Source organism: Lytechinus variegatus, chromosome 3, assembly GCF_018143015.1.
Source record: "Lytechinus variegatus isolate NC3 chromosome 3, Lvar_3.0, whole genome shotgun sequence".
Classification (NCBI taxonomy): Eukaryota; Metazoa; Echinodermata; class Echinoidea; order Temnopleuroida; family Toxopneustidae; genus Lytechinus; species Lytechinus variegatus.
The window spans coordinates 49031812-49055686 of NC_054742.1; the positions used below are offsets into that span (position 1 = coordinate 49031812).

General features: G+C 34.6%; 1 protein-coding gene across 1 annotated transcript in view; it reads left to right on the plus strand.

Annotated features, from left to right (window-relative positions):
* LOC121411233 (ATP-dependent zinc metalloprotease YME1L1-like) overlaps nt 1–23446 on the plus strand; it is a 28551-nt gene extending 5105 nt beyond the window's left edge. Inside the window, exons 4-18 of the mRNA XM_041603837.1 lie at nt 269–422; nt 974–1090; nt 4191–4297; nt 5118–5352; nt 6185–6261; nt 8409–8499; nt 8965–9117; nt 9913–10108; nt 10469–10581; nt 11915–11959; nt 12765–12875; nt 14383–14534; nt 15894–16094; nt 16925–17035; nt 18293–23446. Coding sequence (XP_041459771.1) covers nt 269–422; nt 974–1090; nt 4191–4297; nt 5118–5352; nt 6185–6261; nt 8409–8499; nt 8965–9117; nt 9913–10108; nt 10469–10581; nt 11915–11959; nt 12765–12875; nt 14383–14534; nt 15894–16094; nt 16925–17035; nt 18293–18436 — 2007 coding nt within the window. The 3' untranslated portion in view covers nt 18437–23446. The remainder of the gene's footprint in view (nt 1–268; nt 423–973; nt 1091–4190; nt 4298–5117; nt 5353–6184; nt 6262–8408; nt 8500–8964; nt 9118–9912; nt 10109–10468; nt 10582–11914; nt 11960–12764; nt 12876–14382; nt 14535–15893; nt 16095–16924; nt 17036–18292) is intronic.
* Nucleotides 23447–23875: the final 429 nt, after the last annotated feature.

The window sequence follows — 23875 nt, forward strand, 5'->3', positions numbered from 1 at the left end:
CGCCCTCTGTCCCTGTTGAGACAGACAGTAGCTGTTCAAGTTAATTTTAAGCAAGTGAAGACTTAGTTTTGCATTGAGAAAACCCTTTGATAGTAATTAGTTCCTGCTTTTTGTCGTGTATCTACATGTAAGCTATGATACTGATTACAAAGTTGGCATGGAGCATATTTGCAGACAATTTCTAGTGTCTTGATTTCCTCATAAATTGATGTATCTGTCAAATATATTTAATCTAATTTATTTGACATTGGCTTATATTCCCTTTTAGGTTACATTAAATCTTGCAGATGTCGGAGTGAGTTCCTTACCCAAAGATTGGCTAAACTCATTATTACCCTCTATCACCGAAGGTTGCAGTCTTTCAGACAGACTTCACACACTATCCTACACTTCTGCAGAATCATTCTTTGAGAACAAACATGGTATGGTTTTACCTTTTGAGTATTTTTACTTCTTAGGAAACAATTTGAAATGAAATGTTAGATGAATTATGTTTCTCCCATGTATGTGAGTACTGAATAGGTATGTTAAGGTCATCAACTGGACATATGGGCATTTCTTTTTCCTTCAATTTGAATGTATGTGGAACTCCTTGATGTTTTGGTCGGCAGAGACTGAATTCAAAATAGAGTGATTTCCCCTATATAACTTTAATCTATAATCAATACAATATCAATGGCTAGCATCAGTCTGAAAAAGAAGATCTTGGAACTGGCAAGACTTGAACCTATCATCTTCTACTTACCAGACAGCGCCTCTGCCACCGGGGTATTACTGGAACAGTCATCATGAACTAGGAGCCCAGCTCCTCTGGTTGTGTTTTGACTTGTAATATCTTGGTATAGAATATTATTGCGAGCATAGCTAGCAGGACTGGCAGCAGTTATTCATTCTCAACTTCCTTTTATTAGTCTACAAAAATATACATGTATGTATAAAGTGGCATTCGTTTGTTAATTTTCATTTCCTCCAGGTTTCCCTTCTTCTCATCTAGCAATTCCAACTCTAAGGGAGTTCACATCATCTGCTGGTGGCTTCAGATTTTTTCAGAGTTTCCTTGGTTCAAATGGTTCTTCATCACATCCACTGTGTAAGTCAGTTATGAGTGTGCTTACTTCGAAGAAAGTTGTATACATGCAACTGAGTAGAATTGGTCGCAATTAATAGATCCCCAGACCTGCCAACTGTCCCGATTTTATCGGGATCGTCCCGATTTACAACTTTCAAAATGGCCAAAAATCGAGACATCCCGATTTTTTAAATTTCATGTGAGAAAAAAAATATTGTAAACTTAGTTTGTACTTTCATGCATTGTCGCATTCTGACGTGTAACTGAGTGGATTTTATAAAATCACGGCCGCAGCGCTTCAGAAAAATGTGTATCGAGTTTCAAACTTTCGATATCCCTAGTACTATTTTTCAAAACACTGTGCAGCACCAGGTCTCGCCATAACTTTGATAGCAAAAAAATTCCTTTTCTATTGGATTAATTTTTTTAAGATACCATACTAAATTTGCAAGAAAACAAGATAGTGAACTCTGAAGAAAATCACAGGTTTTTTTTTATTTTAGAGTAATTTTCGGAGACTCCACTTCTCAAATCTGAACTAAGCTACTTGGTGCTCTGGAAATTTGGCGCAGATCCCGCAATTTTCAGACCGAAATTAAGATTTTCTGTGGGGATTTTTGGTGAGTAACGGTCAGTGCCCGAGTTTATACATATTTGGCGCTAATGCAGTTTCATGGCCGCCCGCGTTGCGGTGATGATTGACTGGGAGCTGTGTGTTGCAGTGGTGATTGACTGAGAGCTGTGCTCTGTTCAGTGGCTGAGCTGCGCTAGCGTAGGCATAGCCTAGCCTAGCTTGAGAATTAGTTGACGTGGTGATGTTAGCTGTCAGGCTGTGGTGCATTCAATATTTAATGAAATAATTTTCAAGTGAGTTTTAGTCAAAAAGGATTCCTCTGAATACAAATTCTGTTCAAATTTGATAAACTTCATCCTTTTTTTATTTGATGGACATAATAGCAATTGAATAAACAATGTTTAACATTAAATAAATTTGTAAACAAGCAGGAAAAACTGCGATGCGAAACCACGCACTGAATCACTTTTTTAAAAATGGCTCTCGAAAACTGAAAATGGCTCTCGTAAAATGACTGCCCCTGCACCCCGTCGGGGGCCTAGGCAGCCCCCTGTGCCGGTGGTTGTCCAGATTTTGGGTTTCCAAATGTTGGCAGGTATGGATCCCCAGGATCAGAGGGCACATGTAGTTAGTATGAGAGAGAGAGTTTGGTGTGAGTTTCTTATAGCTGATTGATTATTTAATGAACTAATCAATTAATTAGTCAACTAACCAAGTAATAAACTCCTCAAAAACAGTTTGGAAATCTGAGTTTGGCCATTAATTCCTCCCAACTCCCAATTTTATATACCCTACATGATATGATTATGGTTCACATGGAGGTGCAGGGCGTTGAAGTTGCAAAGTGATACAATATTGAAAGTCATTGTTCTTTTTTTTCTGTGGTGATGAGTGAGTTTCTCAGCAGGCTCTTAACATGGAATCCAACACACCTCTGCACAAGCAAACACATAATGAACAAACAAACATGCATGGGTATTTCGAACCACGACTCAAATCATGTTATCTCACAGATATCCATGTTAATGCTGATGTTAAGGTGCATTAAAACAAAAGGAACTGCTGAGAAACTCACTTATCAACACAAAAAAGAACAGTGACTTTCAATATTGCGTCATTTTGCAACTTCAACTTTGACCCTGCCTCACATTTCAAAGATCTGATTCATAATCATATCATGTAGGGTATCATTTTAAAGAGAATTAAATGATCTATTCATTGATATCAATCACACATCAATAATCACTAAAACCAAGGAGGGATTATTGATCAAAGTCAGATTTCCAAACTTTTTTTAGAGGTTTTTGTCTCACCTGCATAGCAGAGTGAGACTATAGGCGCCGCTTTTCCGACGGCGGCGGCGGCGGCGTCAACATCAAATCTTAACCTAAGGTTAAGTTTTTGAAATGACATTACAACTTAGAAAGTATATGGACCTAGTTCATGAAACTTGGCCATAAGGTTAATCAAGTATTACTGAACATCCTATTAGAGTTTCATGTCACATGACCAAGATCAAAGGTCATTTAGGGTCAATGAACTTTGGCCGATTTGGGGGTATCTGTTGAATTACAATCAAAACTTAAAAAGTTTTTGGATCTGATTCATGAAACTTGGACATAATAGTAATCAAGTATCACTGAACATCCTGTGCAAGTTTCAGGTCACATGATCAAGGTCAAAGGTCATTTAGGGTCAATGAACTTTGGCCGAATTGGGGGTATTTGTTGAATTACCATCATAACTTTAAAAGTATGTTGGTCTAGTTCATAAAACTTGGACATAAGAGTAATCAAGTATCACTGAACATCCTGTGCGCATTTTAGGTCACATGACCAAGGTCAAAGGTCAATGAACTTTGGCAATAATGGGGGTATCTGTTGAATTACCATCATAACTTTGCCAGTTTATTGATCTGAATTTTGAAACTTGGACATAAGAGTAATCAAGTATCACTGAATATCCTGTGCAAGTTTCAGGTCACATGATCAAGGTCAAAGGTCATGTGAGGTCATTGAACTTTGGCCACATTGGTTGTATTTGTTGAATTACCATCTATCTCTGTAAAGTGTATTGGTCTAGTTCATAAAACATGGAAATAAGAGTAACCAAGTATCACTGAACATCTTGTGCGAGTTATAGTAGTTTTCAAAGTCTGCACTGCTGCTATGTTGAATCGCGTGATGCAGGTGAGACGGCCAGAGGCATTCCACTTGTTATATATATTTATTTGTTTGGTTATTTTTTTCTTTTCTATTTATGATTACTAGTACTACATGTATTTTCATTTTTTCATTGTTGGGTGGGGATGGATAGGAAGGGGTAGTTCCAAACTAGAGAGGAGGGAAGGTGCTCCACATTGGGTGATTAATTAACAAGATTAAGGGAGGGGCCATCATTAAGACTTTTCTAAATTGAACAGGAGCCCAAAGGTTTTACATTAATACTCATGGACATAGTCAGAGGCCAGTACTCCAATACACGGTGCATAGTTAGTGGAGTTTCCTTATATATTGATTGCTACATGATGATTTTTCTACCATTTAGTGTTTGATCAAAGAAGAGGGTTTAAAACAAAGAGAGCAGCTTCAGCTACAGAACTAACCACAAGGAAGTCCAAAGAAGATGACATTGGGTTGTCAGGTATACTTAGGGTGAGTAATTCTTTACATACCTCATCTGGTTCTTTAATCTAAAAACTCAACTAGGTGTAAAAAAAATTTCGGTATTGTTTTAAATTCTCTTTATGAAGCATAAAAGTAGAAATATAAACAGCCCTAAAAATCCTGATGAAACAAGTATATTTCTTGCCACTGGGATTTAGGGTGTTCACAGAGTTGTTTATTGATAGGTGGCTGAATCAGTATTTATTCTAATCCAAATCTTCAAAATTAACAAATCACTATACATACAAAATTACAGAATATAGACATTGGCAAAATGACAAAATCAAAGAATGATGTTGATACAGATTAAAAGTGATTACTTTGAAAAGTTAATTTCTTATTGGCTTTGTTATTTGTCTCCTTATTTCTTTAAATTGTTCTAATGAATGCCTATTATCGCGACCTACTGTCACAGGATCAGATTTCAAATTAATATTAATCAATTTTTTAAAGACAATTTTGAGACACTGTCTTGATGTAGTACTGATACTTGTATCTAAAACAAAATTATTTTTTTCCACTCCTGAAGACGGACAGTCAACTTGCCTGAAATGTTCAGTAACCTTCACTTCATCCTGCTACTACTCAAACCGTCACTACTCAAGCCATATTCAGCTCATCTCATCTGGTTTACAGTCCTTTTCAGGACCGACTTCACTCACTTTCAAGAAAAGAATACTTCTAATTTCCTATTTTCATCCTTTATCATCTTTCCATTTCCATTTTTCTGCCTGTATTTCCTTTCCCTTCTTCATATTACACATGGTGAACCGTAAACCTTCTCCACTTTATATCTTTCTTTTTGCAGAAATTTACATCATCGAAGGACACTAAGAAGAAAAAGTTTCGGGAGAAGCTTGGTGATGCTCTATCTAGTCATGATGATCAAGTAGCAGACAAGGACTCCTTCAAGACAGGTTACCTGGAAGGCTACATGATGGGTAAAGATGAAACCAAGAAGTCGGACCGGTTCAAGGGATGGACAACCGTTCTCATCTTTGGTGTGCTGGCATATCTCTATGTCAAAATGGTTTCAGTGTTTGGTAAGTTCAGGCTGTAGTTTAATTCCTTGTATGTTTTTATTTGTAGATCATGGAAAATACTTTAAACCATAAATCTTTCCATTGCATATCAATCTGCAAGAGCTTGCACTGATAAGGCTCCTGGCTGCTGACAAGCTCCAAGTTCCATGGGGAAACTTGTTTAGTGAAAGTCCTTTTTACCCTCCATGTTGAAGGATGTCTCCCTCCCTTAAAGTTCTCCTCTTTTGTTTGTTTTCTGATGAGGACCATCTTGATGCTGCTGTTTTGTGGCATTGTCAAGATATGGCCCAGTCACGTCAGCTTTTGTTGTGTAAACATTTGACCGAATAACTTTTGTTTATTTTCACTTTTCTCATGGACCAGTGATGTATTTTAACATGTTGCTTGTCATTGTGTTTTCGTGCATTATTCCCAGTATTTTTTATGATAAATGTTCAGGCAATATGCCTCGATCACTTTGTTAATTACACATTCACTGATTATTTATGCATATACACTATATTTCGTGAATTAAAAAGGATTTTCCAGAAGGACAAGTTTTAATGAAATAAAAATTGGCAATAGAATGTGAATAATCATAGGGAAATGATATTCCTGATTACAGTTTATAAGCACTTACTGAAATACACATAATTGCCAGTATGCAGATGAAATATTTTGGATGTATGTTCATATTTGTATATCTCTATTTTTACATAACTCCAATTGACATATCTTTAATTTTGTAGTCATTATATATCACTGATAAAATATGAAAGTCATTTTCTATTAGCTCTCACTAATTTTCAAATGATGAAATGTGAATTTCAATTTGTTCCTTTTCAACATACAGCCCGGGTGTCTATCATTGGTAACTCAAGTGTGGATAGCATGAATGTTGCAGATGTAACTTTTGAAGATGTCAGAGGGGTAAGTTTCAATAGAATTTACAGAGAAATACAAAGAAAAAGTAAAGCTTTTGTTGGAAAGGCACCCGTAATCAAACTGGCACAAATTTTCAGTAAAGAGGTCTTAACCCTTTTAAGACTGGGGGCTGATTCAGCTCCCTTGACATATTTCGCAATAAATTCACTGCGCAAATTTTTTTTACCGCATCGCTCGATGACTTTTTACTTTCAAGTCCCATGCAACTTTTGAGACCAAAATTGCAACCCCCGGGTATGCAGCTCTGACATTAAGCACATTTTCGTAAGTGCATGCAGACCCAAAATTGCCATAAAACGTGAATTTGTGTTCAAGTCCAAAGCAAATACTGTTTTTAGCCAAAATTCATAAATGTATCATTATTTTTCCTTTTACTGATTAGAATTCAATTAATTTCATCTTGTTTATGGTCAAAATAAAGTCTCCAACAATTTCTTTTGAAAAAACAATAAAAAACAAAAAGTTGAAAAACATAGAGAAATACCTGAGAAGTTTAGAAACAATAAAATACATTTTTAAGAAAATAAATGTGATGTTAATTATTTTTTAAAGTAAATTTGATCAGATTCCTATAGAGTCTGTGAACTCCAAATTAGCATTTTAGGGGCATTATTTAGTTAATTAGAGCAAACTTTTGATTTTACATATAAATTAGTATAATTAAATAGTAATGAGATTTTTCACAGAATTTGATCTTATTGTTTTGTAGATTATGCCATGCATAAAAACGTGCCAATTTTTGTCGTGATTGCGCGAAATCATGGGGGGGGGCTGAATCAGCCCACCCTTGTCTTCCTAGGCATCAAAATAGCCCACGCTATTTAGGGTTAAAGGGGTGCTCCGGGCTTAATATGTTTTAAACAGGTTAAGAAAATTCAGACAAACAATACATAGAAAAATTGGATTAAAGTCGGACTAGGAATAACAAAGTTATGGCATTTTAAAGATTTGCATTATTCCAGTGAAACAGTTCTAGGTATGTCTTCATGAATGAGCAACTTGATGATGTTATATCCCCACTTGTTCTTTTTTTTATTTTATTATATGAAATTAGGTTTATTCAAATAATTTTTACCAAGAATTGAAAAAATTGGATTGACAACTAATTTAGTGCACTAGATATTTATTGCTGCAACATATTTCATTATAAAGGAGACACATTATTCACACATGTATGAAAAAATGAAACATTAATGATTTCATGTAATAACATAAGAAAACGCAATGTGGGGATGTGACATCATCAGCCCACCTAATGAATATTCATGATTATGTGCAAAAAACTCTTCACAAAATATTGGTAAACTTTAAAATTCAATAACTTCTTTATTATTTAATTTTGGTGAAATTTTCAGCATTTTGCTCTGTGAACTTTGCTCTATTTGTATAAATATCTTCAGCATGGAGTGCCCCTTTAAGTAAAAGCTGAAAATCTTTACACTTAAAAAGCCATTTTGATTTGGGGAGACCTCACATTTTGTGTTATGTTGAGAATCCGTAAATTTTGTATAGATCAGTTTGGGTACAATCATCTTGCAACCAGATGAAAATTATTGAATTATGAATTTGATATGAAATATGAATTGATATGTAATTATAATACTCCCATTAAAAAGAAAAAGAGCTATTAAAGTATTATCCTATAGCTTGATTATTCTTTGACATATACTCCTAATTTTGTCTAAGATGTTGGGTTAGGGTTGCAATAGGGTTTCATGTTAGATTTAGGATGGGGTATAGTGTTAAACAGAGGGATGAAGTTGGTTATTCGATTAGTGTGTGGAATTTAGAGCAGAGCAATTGTCGCCAGAGCAAATGTCATAGAACTGACTATTCACATTGTAATCTCAAGCAGTCTTTTAAAGCTAGGATATGACTCGCTTTGGTTGAAGGACTGCATTTAAACAACATGCTTAACTTCCCACATCTTTGAAATGAAGTTGTTTTTGATGTTGTGCAATTGAATTGATATACCATGAATATGAATATGAACTACCACACAACATACGGTATCTAGTATTTCAATTTACTATATTAGATTTTATGTAAAATTTACTTCCTGGGCTCGTAGGCCGATCGATCCATATGTATTTTTCTCATATCCCCCCTCTAATTTGATTCATATCTGCAAGGCGGATGAAGCTAAGAATGAACTTCAGGACATTGTGAACTATCTCAAAGATCCATCAAAGTACACAGCTCTGGGTGGGAAGCTACCTAAAGGTTAGTACTTATGTAGTCAGTAACAGTCTGAGTGCTATAAGAGACTGATTTGCAATTGATTGCAAGTTTCAGTTCATCAGTATACTATTACTAGAATATACTCTGCTGGAGTGTGCAGACCAGCAATTAGCTGATAGTAAATTGTATGAATCGATGATGGATTTTGCGACTTGATTTCAACTTTCAATTAATTTGCGAGTCTCATTGCAAGGCCTTCTTATGGACATTATTTAACAGGCCCTGGTATGTCAGCATGAATGATTAGATTGTAGATTACTTGTGGCTTGAATAAACTCCTTCAACTATAATGAGCATGTGCATTGTAGTCTGTCCCCATGAACATTCACTTATCTTGATGAGCAACCCCAAGCTCACTCACGCTCAAATGTTTCCCCCTCTATTCTTTATGCAGTATGATATAAAATGAAGAAATATTTGAAATGATTTTGCTTTCATTTCATTCAGGTGTGTTGCTTCAAGGCTCACCTGGTACTGGTAAGACTCTTCTAGCTAGGGCGGTGGCAGGAGAGGCTAATGTGCCATTCTTCTATGCATCAGGATCTGACTTTGATAACATGTTTGTTGGCTCAGGGGCAAAGAGGGTCAGAGATATCTTCAGTGAGTCTATCTTGATTGATTGTATTTTCTTGCAGTTTAACTCTTGAATAGTATTGATATTATGATGGCAAGCTGAGAATGGGATACCAGAATATTCCACAAGTTGGGGAATATTTTCTAATCATAGATAAGTGCAATATTGGCCAGAATGAGTGCAATTTTTCTGGTACCCAATGAAGAAAAGCCACCCAATATAGCTATTGTTATCTTTAATAATGATGTGTCATTTAAAAGAGAATTGTGTCCTGTGTCACCCAATATAGCTATTGTTATCTTTAATAATGATGTGTCATTTTAAAGAGAGTTGTGTCCTTCTTTCTGTCTATAGTTAAGTATGTAGTTTCTGAAGTTGAATATAAAGAAAATAATCATCTGTTGATTTTAGTGGACTGGACAAAGTATTCTTCCTCAGTGATATAAATGTAGGTGCTATCTTTCCGTAGCTTCCCTTGTAGATCAACATTGTCCCAGAAATGACAGTCTCATCAGATGGTCTCACCAATGGTTATTATCTGCTCCTGCTTGTAATTAGTGATATAAACAAAAAAATTTACTGTATTATGCTCTCAATGATTTTACTTTGCTTTTCAACATCCGAGAAAGGCGCAATGAATATTACATATCTTTAAAAGTGTTTTAGACATGGTAAGATATGATTTATAAATGAACTAAGATGGTAAATATTTGTAATAGCAGCTTATACATATTCTTTATTCTTTATTGGGACAATTTTCATCATAGAGATTATTTATGCAAAGTGATGATTTCTGATAAACTTCACTCTATTTTTTTTAGCTGAAGCAAAGAACAGTAGCCCATGTCTGATATTCATTGATGAGTTGGACTCCGTCGGTGGGAAGCGTGTAGACTCACCATTACACCCTTACGCCAGGCAGACTATCAATCAGCTACTCTCAGAGATGGATGGCTTCAAACAGAATGAGGGAATAGTTGTATTAGCTGCCACAAACTTTCCAGAGTCTCTCGATCCGTAAGTTTTTACTCATCCCCCAAAATTTTCATCAATCTATCAATTTATAATTATTGTTTATTGGTCTTGGAATGAAGTTAATTTTTGAACATTTTTGTTGTTGATCAACTTAAAAAAATTAAGCAATGTATCAAGAGATTACACTGTATCTGTGAATAAAACAATTCTGTTGTTTAAATCATTGTGGAAGTAGGATTCACTTTAACAGTTGCATGCTATATTGAAGTATAATGTTTATTACTTTTACTTTTGTTTTTGTTCATCAACGTTTCTTATACTAATGGTTTTTCAGACACCTTAGTTATATGAATATCCTCTCACTAACATTGATATTACATTGCACATTTTTAATTCATTCAGTGCTCTTACAAGACCAGGGAGGTTTGACATGAAAGTAGTTGTGCCAAGACCTGATGTCAAAGGTCGCCAAGACATCCTTGACCTTTATTTAGGAAAGGTCAAAGTATCTTCAAGTAAGTGCTTGTCGATAAAAATTAAGTATCTATTTTTGTAGGAGCAATTTACTGATATTGTATGTTTTAAGTTGAATAAGATTTAATAGTATTACACTATTACTACATATGATTTTTTTTGCAATTTTTATTTCAAATGTGCAAAGTAAATATTAATGACTTCTGTCTTACTGAAGAGGTTAATTTATTCGTGAAATGACTAGATGCTATTTTAAAATTGTTACGGTTCAACCATGAGAACAATCAGTGAAAGGGCAACTCATGAATTCAATCACCCAACCCATTTTGTGATGAAATCCCGTATCATGTGCTCAAGCAGTAATCGTTATCTTTGACTGTTTGCCTGCCACTTTTATTTAAGGGTGCAACCTTAAGAGGGGTTTTTCATGGGCTATGCTACTTCAACTCACAATAGAATTTGATTGGCTTAATATAAAGAAAAGCTTTGTGTGTATACTGAACAATGCACACATCACTATTGTGTATGTGTGTAAGTACAATAGACTTGATACATTCTGAGGTTACTTTGAATGAAATGTGACTTGAGTCGGCAGCCCCTGGTATGTTACTCTGGTCGTACAAATCGGGCAAAGAGTAATAATAATCTGCATATAAGCCCAAATTTAAAGCATGACCTCAAACCTAGTTTTCATACTAATCCTTATGAAATCTTTCTTAAATAGCCTGAGCAAAACTCACAATCTTTACCCTAATGCTTTATTTTCAGAAAAATCAATAAAGGAACAATAATCAAAGCAGTGAAGTTGTGTAATGTAATGCATTATCTTACAAACTATCAAAAATATGAAACATATTGCCTGAAAACATGATATTTTGATTAAGTTTGACTTCATTACCCCTATCTAGTTGATGAACTTGTGTCAATTAATCATGTTGATGAATTATAATCTCAAATTGAAATTTTAGCATGTGCAGATAGAAAAGTGTGGGTACCCCATTTCGCTCTTCGTATCAAAGTCTTCCATGATTTTTTGCAAGACTTACAAACTTGTCTCTGTTCATGTAATTCTCATCCCTAACCTAGACCCTGTAACACAAAGCATAACAATTGATTGTATGCTTGACTTTTATGATCGATTGTACATTGTAGTCAATTCAATTAATCCTGAAAATTGGTTCTGTGATCATTGCTAAACTTTGTGTTACGGGCTCCTTATGTAATTTACTGATTTAAAGCATAGCAGTGGTGTTTATCATCTAATGAAAGAAATCTAATGACTCTGAACAACTTGTCCCTGATGACATCCTACATAAAAAAATTCCCAATGATTGTAAAACTCCACTCCATGTTTTTATCTTATTTTGTTTACAGAAGTCGATGTTGAAACTCTTGCCAGGGGAACAGTAGGTTTCACAGGTAACTAACTGTCCATAGCTGTTCTATATTTTCTTTCATATAAAGGATTTAAGATGATTTTTTTCTCAACAGTCCAGATAAGAGTAGCAGTATGAAATTCCAGAATTATTGATATGGGAACAGCATTTCTCAGTATGCTTTTTTAGTAAATAAAGACCCTCCAAAGGAAAAAGTGAAATAAACCAATTTGAAGCCAGGAAGCTTAATTAAAAAAAAGTTGTACAGTATGTGTTATGGCTTTTGCTTTCCAAACTCTGAAATTACTTTGCTTTGAAAATAGGCTTTATTGTGTTTCTCATTGGCTTGAATTATCTAATATGCTGCATGAGGAGGGTTATGTACATAATGCGTTTCTACATTAAAAAAATCCTTATAGCTTTGTTTTCCAGATAGAACATTTGATATTTACATGGAAACCACATAGCAAGTTTTTGTACTTATATTGTTGAAACCTACATTCTGGACAATATTTTTTCCCCATGTTTTATTTATAAAACTGTTCATTATTTAGCACATCTTTCCATCTGTATGTGCATTCAGTTTGCATTTGAAAGGTTTGACTCACATAGCAGACCTAGCCAAATAAGCTTTTTGTAAGTGACCTTCGTTCAAATATTTCATTTTACAAAGGAAACAGTTTCATATTTAAAAAGAATATATTGAGCTGGTTGAATTCATCTCAAATAACTATTCAATACCTGTTTGAGAATTGTATCTAGGATTTGCAGGGAAGATTTCCTTGCTGTATACCTAATGGTTTTTTTTTTAGAAAGTGAAAATGTGAATCTGTGAAATGTTATTATAGGGGCTGATCTTCAGAATTTAGTAAACCAAGCTGCCTTGGAAGCTGCTAGGAGAGGGAAAGAATCAGTTGACATGAAAGATCTTGAGTTCTCCAAAGATAAAATCATCATGGGTAAGTCTCTTTTTATGATATGTGAAGACTGAATCGATAATGATAATAACCATAATATTAATAATGATGATAAAGATAATGATAAAAGTATTGATGATAATAACAAGGGGTTCAGAGATAACATCCTGGGCAACCTTGATCTATTTTTTTTTCTTTTCAAAAGATAGCCATTGTAGGGATTGCACACTCACTTTTTTCAAAGTATCGACAATAACCTCATGTGAGTAATTAAGTGATTTAGATCAGTCAAGGAAAACAGAATACACTAAGGTTTCCCTTATTGGAGCACCTTATGGGTAAGAAGCCAGCCAGGTTCGTCTCTTTGATAAGGATAACAGGACAATAAGGTTAAGCATGTGTCTCTGATATCCAAACTTTAATCATTATTTGTTTGTTCCTTTATCATGTAAATCATCGAATATTAGACCATTTCCATATCGTTATCAATCCTAATAGTATTATCAAACTTAATATCCATCTTTACCAAGTGATTATAATTTATGGACGTTTCTCTCTCTTGAGGGTCCTATAAACAAGACATTCCTTTCCTCTGTTAGTAGTTTAAAAAAATACAATTTTTTATATGACTCTTTCCATTTGATGAAGGTTTACATAATTAGTTATTGCATATATATGTCTAGCAATCCTCTCATGCTTTAGTGCATTCATGAACATCTTTTAATTTTATGAGTATGCAAATCATTTGAATATGTTAGTAAACAGGTCTGTTTGGAATAAAAAATAACCTATTTTCAATGAACTTTCTCCAAGGTATCAGTAATACACCTAAAGATTAAGAATCTATAAATATCAGCATAATTAAGCATGTCACATGGCAAATGAAGAAATAAAATGTAAAATGGTGGCGTAAAATAAATTGAATTGAATTGAAATTGAATTGAAAATGGCAACCTTGATATATTCCCGTACCCTGTGAACGGTATGACTAAGTGGTGTGATTATTACACTAATACACAATAAATAAGAACCAAACCTTGGGTTAAAAAGAAATAAAGCCACAACATTAAGGAAACGTCCGTCCAGTGTGTTACCTAGGTTACAAATACAAAGATTTTAACACAATTATTCTGCCTCATAAAATTTGCAAAAAATAATTCAACTATTATAAGTTTTGTATTGGGCGTTGCAGTCCATATTCTTAAAAGATGTTTCAATCGTATCATGGTATGAAGCCATCGACTAAGCAGATTTCTTGTATTATCGAGCTTCAATTAGAATGATTAGTCGCCCTTTATTAATTTGACTTTTCTTAGTGTACCCAATGAAATAAAGGTTGTTATGTACAAAAATTTGCATGGTACAATTGAAACCTCCTGAGAATACGGACCATTATGTCTGGAATTTGTCATTTTTTAATGAGGCCATATCCAATGCAAATATATGTCTGGAAAGTATCATTTATAACATATTCATTTTTTATATATATATATGAATGTCTTACAGACAATGTGCATCATATTAACATTGCTCTTTCTGAATGTTATAGGTCCTGAAAGAAAGAGTGCCCGGATTGATCCTCGAAACCGTAAGATCACTGCATACCATGAAGGAGGCCATGCCTTAGTAGCTCTCTTTACCAAAGATGCCAAACCTATTAACAAAGCAACTATCATGCCCAGGGGACCAACACTAGGCCATGTAAGGAATCATAAAGAACTTATTTTGGACACCTTACCAACATAGCCCTCCACATTATTTTTTTCTTAAAGACACATGCGACCTCGGAGACTCCCTCCCTCAATGATTTGCGCAATATTTTCGCTGTGCGAAATTTTTTGACCGTGCCGCTCGCTGACTTTTTATTTTCAAATTTTGCTCAAACTTTTGAGACCAATTTTCCGACGCCGGGGTATGTAGTTCTGAAATAACGCAGCACTTTGTAAGAGCATGCTCGACTAAAAATAACTCAAAAATGTGATTTCGTGTACAAAGTCAATGCAATTTGTGTTTTCAACCAAAAATCATAAATGTATAATTATTTTTAGTTTTAGTGGTCTAAATGGATTTATTTTATGCTGTTTGCGATCTCAAAAGAGTCCCAGGCAAATTTCATCGAAAAAACAATGAAAAATAAAAGGTACAAAAAAACAAAGAAATACATAAATAATTGAAAACAACAATATAATACATAAGAAATAGATCTGATATCGAAAGTTTTTCATGTAAATTTGTTAAGAACACAACAAATAGTTTATTTACCAAAAATTAGATCATTTGGAGCTTTACTTGGCAAGTTAGAAGAAAAAGTATGATTTTTGCATACTAATTATGCATTAATTACGCATGAATTAGCATAATCAGTTAATAGTGATTTGCGTGAAATGAATTACGATATAATTTTGTAATAATGATAAAAATAAAAATGAAAATATAGGTACATTTACCCAGGGAAGCCACTTCAGTTATGAAAACTGTTCTCTCAGCGGGCCCTGCTAATATTATTACTCCGGCTTTAGCTGAGCTGCCTAGGCGGTTAAGCATTCAAGGAATTTATTCCTACCGGGTCGGAAGATTATGTAGAGTGTAGATTATGTCCCAGACACATATCACGGTTTTTTGTTAAGAACATTACAGAGACTTTATATACAAAAAATAGAACATTTGGAGTTTTATTTGGGGAGTTAGAGGAAAAAGTATGATTTTCCATACTAATTATGCATGAATTAGCATAATCATTTCATGGCAATTTGCGTGAAATAAATCTCTATTTAATTAGACTATGTCCCAGACAACCTGCGTGCCAATTTTCGGCAATCGACTGCCAAGATCTCAAAGGGTGGGGGGGCCCTGTGAACCCCTGGCCATATGATCTCCTGAAACACCCTGTCCTTGGTAGGGTGAATCTTCAACCCTAAACATGTTCTGAAAAAAAAATCAGTTTTATAAATTATAAATTACATCTCTCAATATTTCAGCATAGTTATTTGTCATTCTTTCATGTCAAACAAAAGTAAGATCATGTGGCTCGAAGTTACTTTTGATCTGTGTTTCCTGCAGGTATCCCTTTTACCTGATAATGACCAGTGGAGTGAGACTAAATCCCAGCTACTTGCCCAGATGGATGTGTGCATGGGAGGTCGAGTGGCCGAGGAGCTTATCTTTGGGCCTGATCACATCACAACAGGAGCATCCAGTGACTTTGAACAAGCTACCAGGATTGCCAACCTCATGGTCACCAAGTTTGGCATGAGTGAGAAGGTGAGTGATAGATTTGTCAAGGAGTGGCATTTAGAGAGACGGTGGACTGGAAGGAGAAGGAAAAAAAGAGAAGCGGAAACAAGAACAATAATGGCAAAACAATGAGAGGAAGGAAGGAAGGAAGGAAGGAAGGAAGGAAGGAGAAATAGTTGGTGAAAGGATAAGAGAAGAACAACAAGATGTAGACCATTAAGTTCTAAAAAATATTTATTTGTATGCTCCATTTCCCGTTGATTGAAATTAACACGTCTAGCAACACACACACACAAAATGATGGAAATACTCTCTTTCATGATTTACCAAGTTCATGAAATTGCATTGTGTTTGTACTGTGTTAGAATTGAGGAATTCCCATTCCTCTATACAAAGTATACAAATAGGGATGAAATTTTGTGTCTGTCAGCATTCTATGCAAGACATGCAGTATAGTAAGTATATTGATTGTAGAATCTATTATGTATGCTAACTAACGCATCTGTAGCACGAAATATGTAAAATGGAGAAGGGAACGAAAAGGATTTGGTTCAATTCTGTGGAATAACATTCCATCTGCAGTAAGAAGGGCTGCCACCTTGCAATGATTTATTTCATCCTATTGGAGAAACTGTAGATCATAAACCAGGTTATAAGACACAACTCGCTAAACTTTATTCTGTTTGTATAGTTGTAATTTGTTGTCCTTTGTTTTTTTTCTCTTTTGTATGTGTTTAAATGTAGCAGGGCCCTCTGTGAGAACAGTGTACGTCACTGATGAGGCTACCCTGGACAAATAAGACTTTATAATAATGATGATAATAAAGTAATATGCAGGTGTTCCATATTTTACACAGGTTGGTGTAATGACATTTCAGGATAAAGACCCCCTGGTTTATGGAGACAGCAATAAGCTCAGCCCAGAAACTCAACTTCTCATTGAGAATGAAATCAGGACATTGCTAAAGGCAAGATAAAGAGAGGGATATATATTTTTATTGTGCATTATACATAACAGGGATTTGGGATATGGAAATGAGATATTATGTAGTAATTGTGTCGTGGATGGCATAAACTAGCCTTCATTTTGCAGTGTTGGGTTTTCATGAAGAGTTCAGATTAGGTTCATGTTGTATGCATTACCGTACATGAACACCTCATTACATTGCTCAGATATATGGGGGTTGCTAAGTTTTACACATTGAAGCTTATTCAGAGATTTTGGTTTGGAAAGTTTTAAAGAATTTAATGTACACTTTGTTTCATTCATCATTTTGCATTGTAATTTTTTTTTCTCAAAGAATTGAGATTACTTTCCTTATTGTATGCAGTATATCAATAAATTGCTCAGATTTATGGGGATAAGTACGTATTGCATATTGAAACTTATTTAGAAATTTGGTTTGGAAAGTTGAAAAAAAAAATGGAGTACAGTTTTTGTTCTATCGCAAGCATGATTAACCTATATAATCCCATTAAAAACAGTCTCTGAATTTCGACAAATAACATTGTACATTTACGTGTGCGCTTTTCACTACCTTTCACCATCACTTCAGCTCAATAGGGAAGAGCATGTAAAACGGGATTTAAATCTTCAGAGATTGGGCCATTTTGACACTTAACAAGTTCTACCCAATCTTGTTAGTATCCCCCCCATATCTTGGCTGTTGACCACTTGGTCATAACATGCATCGGCATGCTCATCAACCACAACATAAATCTAATAATTGAATTGTTAATTGTTCCAGAAGTATTGAAATTTATTTGTCACATTTAATTCACTATGCTAATTTATGCATGAAATTAAATATTTGGCCCCAAAACTACTAATATTAGCTAATGACCCTTTTTTTTACAATTCTTATTTGATGTTCGTATTACAAATGGCAGTATGAAACAGAATTAATGTATTTCAATGTTTTTGAAAATTTGTTAGTTGTTTTTAAAATAAATGTAAAAATGATGATTATGAATTTTGGCATGAAACAGAACAAGCATCGGGTTTGTCCAAGATGAAATATTTTGAAGAAAATTGGGGTCTGACATTACACTTACAAAATGTTTTGTAACTTCGGAAATACATACCAGAGCATTGTCAATATGGTCTCAAAGGCTGTACAAGACTTGAAAGATAATAGGTTGTGAAATGTTGTGGCACGGAGGGGGCCAGATTCGGGCTTCTTAGGTTTCATTTCTGACAAATTTTCTTTTTTATTTGAATGCAGGATTCCTATGAGAGAGCCAAGACAATCTTAAAATCTCATAGCAAGGAACACAATCTCTTGGCTGAGGCTCTCCTACAGTATGAGACACTGAATGCTACTGAGATTACCAAGGTAGTTAAAGGTCAAAGATTGGAGAACAGATGAGATTACCTGAATCATGAACATGAATCACCATCCAAATCAGGGAAAAGACAAGTTGGAAATATTTATTTAAGAATGGAATGTAAACATGTAAAGCACATTAATGTGCTGGTCAGTTTTTCTCCAAATTGAAAATATACTGCATATGTCTATTTAAAACCCAAATCCGTGGTTTGGTGACTATACTCTCAAATCCATGTACTCTTTGTGGACAGTGCCATGATTTATGTCTGCCAACCCCTTTATACATGCATGAAGGATCCACATGAAATGATTCGGCTCTGTTTTCTTGTTTATATTTAGATTTATTAAATCATCATGGCTAGAAGTTCATTAATTAAATCTAGTAAAGATAAAGAAATTTGGAGATCAGATGTGCTAAAGGGTTGATTATTTTATGGCATCATCCACATAAATATCCAATAACATTCTAAAATATTTCACCAATACAAGTCACATAGTTTTTTCTGGAGGACAGATTTGAGAAAACTGGAATCCTCCATAGTTTTAATATTGAGATAATGTCCTGTTTAGATGACCAAATCGGGTGATATGAAGTGAGCAGTATTGCAGATGTGACAAACTTTCTGTGGATTTTTCTGCCTGCACATCATCATATAGATCTATATCACAGTCTGCCTGTTGTGCTGGTTACTCAGTTCCATGAACTTTGCTCCGGTGACAATTGCCCAGGTGATCCTAGAAATCTATTACAATCCTAACTCTAACCCTATTTCCTCTGAGATATGAAGACTAGAACAAATGTCGCAGGAGCATATGTCGTGTCACCGGTGACACAACATAATACTTCCTGATAGTTGCTCCTGTCTGAATACAGTCCGACCTCTCTTATCCGGACACGTTGGGACCAGCACCAGTCCGGATAAGGGATTTATCCGGATCTGGGAGACCCAATATCAAATACACGCAGCTGCGCTGCCGGTTGCCTCCCCAGGCCATCGGCAGTAGCTACACTATTGTAGTGGGCTTACAGACAGTATTCACTGCAGTATTATTGCAAATGGGCAGTGTTTTTACGGAAATGAAATCGATCGATGGCCAAAACTCTTGGATAATTTACCTGCTAAAATGACTGAGGTATACATCGAGCATACCTTGAAAGAAAGAGAATGACTCGATGAAACCAAGTTTTACAATTAGATCATCGCGCGGGTATCGCACCTTCGCAATGTCAGCCATTGTTACACTGACTGTAGGCTCAAACATGACAGATGGCGCTGTCCGTATTGAGGCCTAACGTTAGCTAGCGAGACGTGTTGTTTTTCCCGCGAAGCAAAAAGAGAAACTTGATGAAATCTTGTTTTGTAGGTTGACTATATTGGGAAATATATTTAATCAAAGTGAGATTACGTATAGGATTGAATTTAGATTGAAATCTCATTTCCTCATGTACTACATTGAATAAAAAAAAAAAAATCTCAGCAAGTGTGCGTCCGGATAATAGAGAGATCCGGATAAGGGGAGGCCGGATAAGAGAGGTCGGACTGTATGTTGGAAAAAAAAGCATACTGTAAAGGTGACGGATCCAATAGGCTCTTAGTTCTGAATTATGTCCGGATAAGGGTTATCTTTGATATGGGGATTAATATTAAGCTTTCTGTACAGGTTTTCGATAGTAGCCATTGTTCATTTCATTTATTTCACTTTCAACAAATGCAAATGAAATACATGCAGTTGATTAAATCAAGTCAATATGATGATTAAGATTGTGCAATTGTTTCAATCGAGATTTAAATATCTAGCATATATACAAGTAATACAAGTACACAATCAATAACAAGAAACAGGACATCGGTTAAAGATCCATTATATTTCTGAAAGAGGCACACTAATTAGCGAAGCTTGTACTTTGATGGCTCCTGAATAGTACATGAACTATTTGTGTTAATTTTATTATTATTGTGGATTATAGAAATAAAGGAATGATTTAAGAATCACAAGTATTTCTTTTTTATATATTTTTTTAATTAAGAGTACAGCTGTGTATTAACTACAATGTGAATTTTCCAGACATCATATTACATGAAATGCATCCATTTGGCTTCTTCATTTTTCTTTTGGCCTCTACCAAATTGCTTGATACCTGTAACCAGAAAACTGTATTTTTAATGCAGGTCATCGAAATTTGACATCAAGGACAAGCATCAGAATATACATGTGAGGGATATGACAGGGTTAATCTATAATATATACTTAATACAAGTTTGATCAAACTCTTGTAAGTTGTGGTTTAACTGGAGTCACTGGACTGCCAATTGTGGCACAATCTACATCAGGGGCCCATTTTGATAAAGAGTTACAACTGTAGTAACTTTGCAATTTTGGCAACTGCCATGGTAACCTTGATTTTGATTGGCTGCTGAGCCCTCTTGTTATGGTTGCTGCCATAATGGCAAATTGACAAATTAACTCTTTATGAAATGGGCCCCAGTAGTGGTTCAATTTGTCAGCAGATCTGGTGCTCAATTCATTCATAACTGTCTGGGAATATTAACTAACATGGAATATAGCTTCTTTCACCATTGAATTTTGAAATGTGTGAATTCACATAATTTTAGCACCAAATATAACTTGTCCAAAGTTAACCCTAATACTCCGTGGAGGGGGGTTATATCCCACCCACCCTCACCCCCCTCCCCTGTTGATGTTTTTTTTTTGTCGCTACTTTTCTAACACCTCAATATTTCAAAACAAATTGTCATGACTTTTTTCTCGGATCCTTCCCGCACATTTTGTTACCAAATTTATGGTGATCGGATCTACCGTGCGGGTGTCAGATTACGTGTACCGAACACATGTCACTGAAATGTCTTTAATTCTCTATATGACTGTGTATAACCCTATGGACAAAATCAGCCGTTCCAATTTATGTAAATACTTCTCTAGTAAGTATCATCATTGTTTCAAATAGTGTAAATAATTACCACCCACACACCCACACATACGCATCTGAAAATGCTTGAAGAAAAACAAAGATATATAGAAGAAAACAATACGTTAGAAATAATTACCACAACCTTTTTCTTTCAGGAATTGATGAGGGATCTATGAAAGACATTTGTACCAAAATTGCTATTCCTGAGGTTTTATTTATTGAGAAATACCAAAATATATGATTTCTTGCATAGATAAGCATAAATTTATTTTTCAAAAATAGAAGGACTTTCGTATATTTAGCTATACAACTTTGTAGATTACATAATTCTTTACCCTTGTGTAAAATTTTGAGGCAATCGAGAGATCCATGGCCGAGATCCCCCCAGCTTTGAAATACTCCAGGAGTATGAGGGTTAAAGGGCTCATGTACAAGAATGTTTAGCAAATGAAATAATTTGATTGTACTTTACTTAGTATTCAGAAATTCTTTTTTGGTGTGTGTATCACATTGACCAATTCCTTGCATTTCTGATCAATGATTACTTTAAGCACACACTCCCATCCTATAACCATGGGAAATCTATGAATTGTCCATACTAGCTATGTGATACATTATCCAACATTTTATGTCGACCTTCCGCGTTGTCTGTTTAGATCAGCAAGATAAAACTATGTTCAATTTTGATTATACACAGTTGCACGTTTTCTCAAAGACTAAGTCACAATCAGTCTTTAAACTATGCAATCATGTGGTATTTTTAGATGGCAGTTCATGCATATATACATAATCCCCATTTGCAAGAAACAAGTTATGAGTAAGGCTATTATTTCTTCCTCATAGTGGGATGCTAAATATGGATAAACTTAACTTAAACTATTGCCTTTGATTGACATTGTCATGGAGTTATCTATAGAATTATCTGTAATGGGTTTGTAAATCTGTCTACCAACTCAAAGTACTTGTGTAATATCTGTGTAATGCATTTCAATTTCGTTTTAAGATCATAGAAGCATAGGGAATGTGTAAACAATATTTTTTCTTTGGAACGCTTGTCTCCTACATTCTTAGAAGGATCAACACCAGCAGAAATTTCTTGTCAAAATTAATCTCTTTGTAATTGCTACTGATTTTTTGTGAATCCCTCTACACTAATTGTTTGTACTTTGTGTCAAAAAAACCCACATTCTTAATTCAAGTAGCACTTGTAGCCCAGAGCATTTCAATAATTACTTTCTTCAGAGCCTCTTCATCAAGTTTGACATAAAAAATAGGATGATCATTGTATCCCATGATATGGTCTTGGGGTGAAAAGTAATCTAAAGTGAAAAATAAATCTTGATGTTGATACTATCAAATATATACATCTTATTTTGTTATAGAGCATGCTGCTCTTTTGTTGTAATCATCTAACCAATCTTTAGATCATAGTTTCAAGTCTTCATTTGGATTTCTGTACAATTACGAACTACTCAACATGCCCTTGCCCCTTGCTATCTTATTTTAATAACAACCTCACTTACATTACAAAAAGAATCATTGAATATTGTCTGTTCAAGTCTGTGCCATTAAATATAAAGTCAGATACATTTCATTTTGCCTGAAGCTTGTGCTTGAGATGCTGTAGATCACTGTAGGAATTCCCACTTTATAATCTACAAGGTCCCAGTTTCAATTTCCACTGCAGAATAAAGCGTGCTTTTGCAAGATGTCATGATGCCAGATGATTTTGCTCAAAACTTCTGTGTTATTGTTCAAGGGAGGAGTTTCTTCTTAACTTGATATTTTATATCATATTGGATGATCTAGGTATTTAATTCTTAGTGTTAATCATGTTTGTTTGAATAACTCACTTTTTGAAAATTTAGAATTGTTTTCTCATTTTGAACAAAGAACATTTTTTTATTGAAGATGATAAGATTTGAAAAAAAGGTGATGATCTTAATGTCTCAGAATATCTGTGTTAGTCTTGTAAAAATTTTCACTAATGTATACTATTTGTCTATTGTCATTGAATTTGAACAAAATATGATGTCCCAAATGTTTATGAATATAGATTTGGAATATTGAGGGAATTTGGTTGGAGAGGCGGAGTTAAATGGGTTCATTCAAGTGATGTCAAAGGTCAAAAGAACTTTTGTAGGATGTTTTAATTCCCCAATAGAAAAAAAATCTGTCTTGTAACGTAAGTTAGGCAGACTTTAATGATCTTTAACTCTTAAATGCTGATGCAGTCTAGAAGAAAATCTGGAATGAATTTTGTTTGTCAATTTGCAATGAGATATTCTATGAACCATAGATGTATTTCAATCTTTGTTTATAAGATCTGGCTACTTATTGTTGAGAATTCTTTTTTCTTTCTTTCTTTGCTTCTCCTAATGACATTCTTGGCTACAAAGACAATGATTGACTAATTTTGACTTTGCTAGTAGCTGATTGATAATGCTATTGGTCACTCTCATCATTCCTAAATTTTTTTTTTCTGTATCTCCCATGGAAGGTGTCAATTATGTCAACTCAGAGAAATAAAACTTTATTTTCAATCT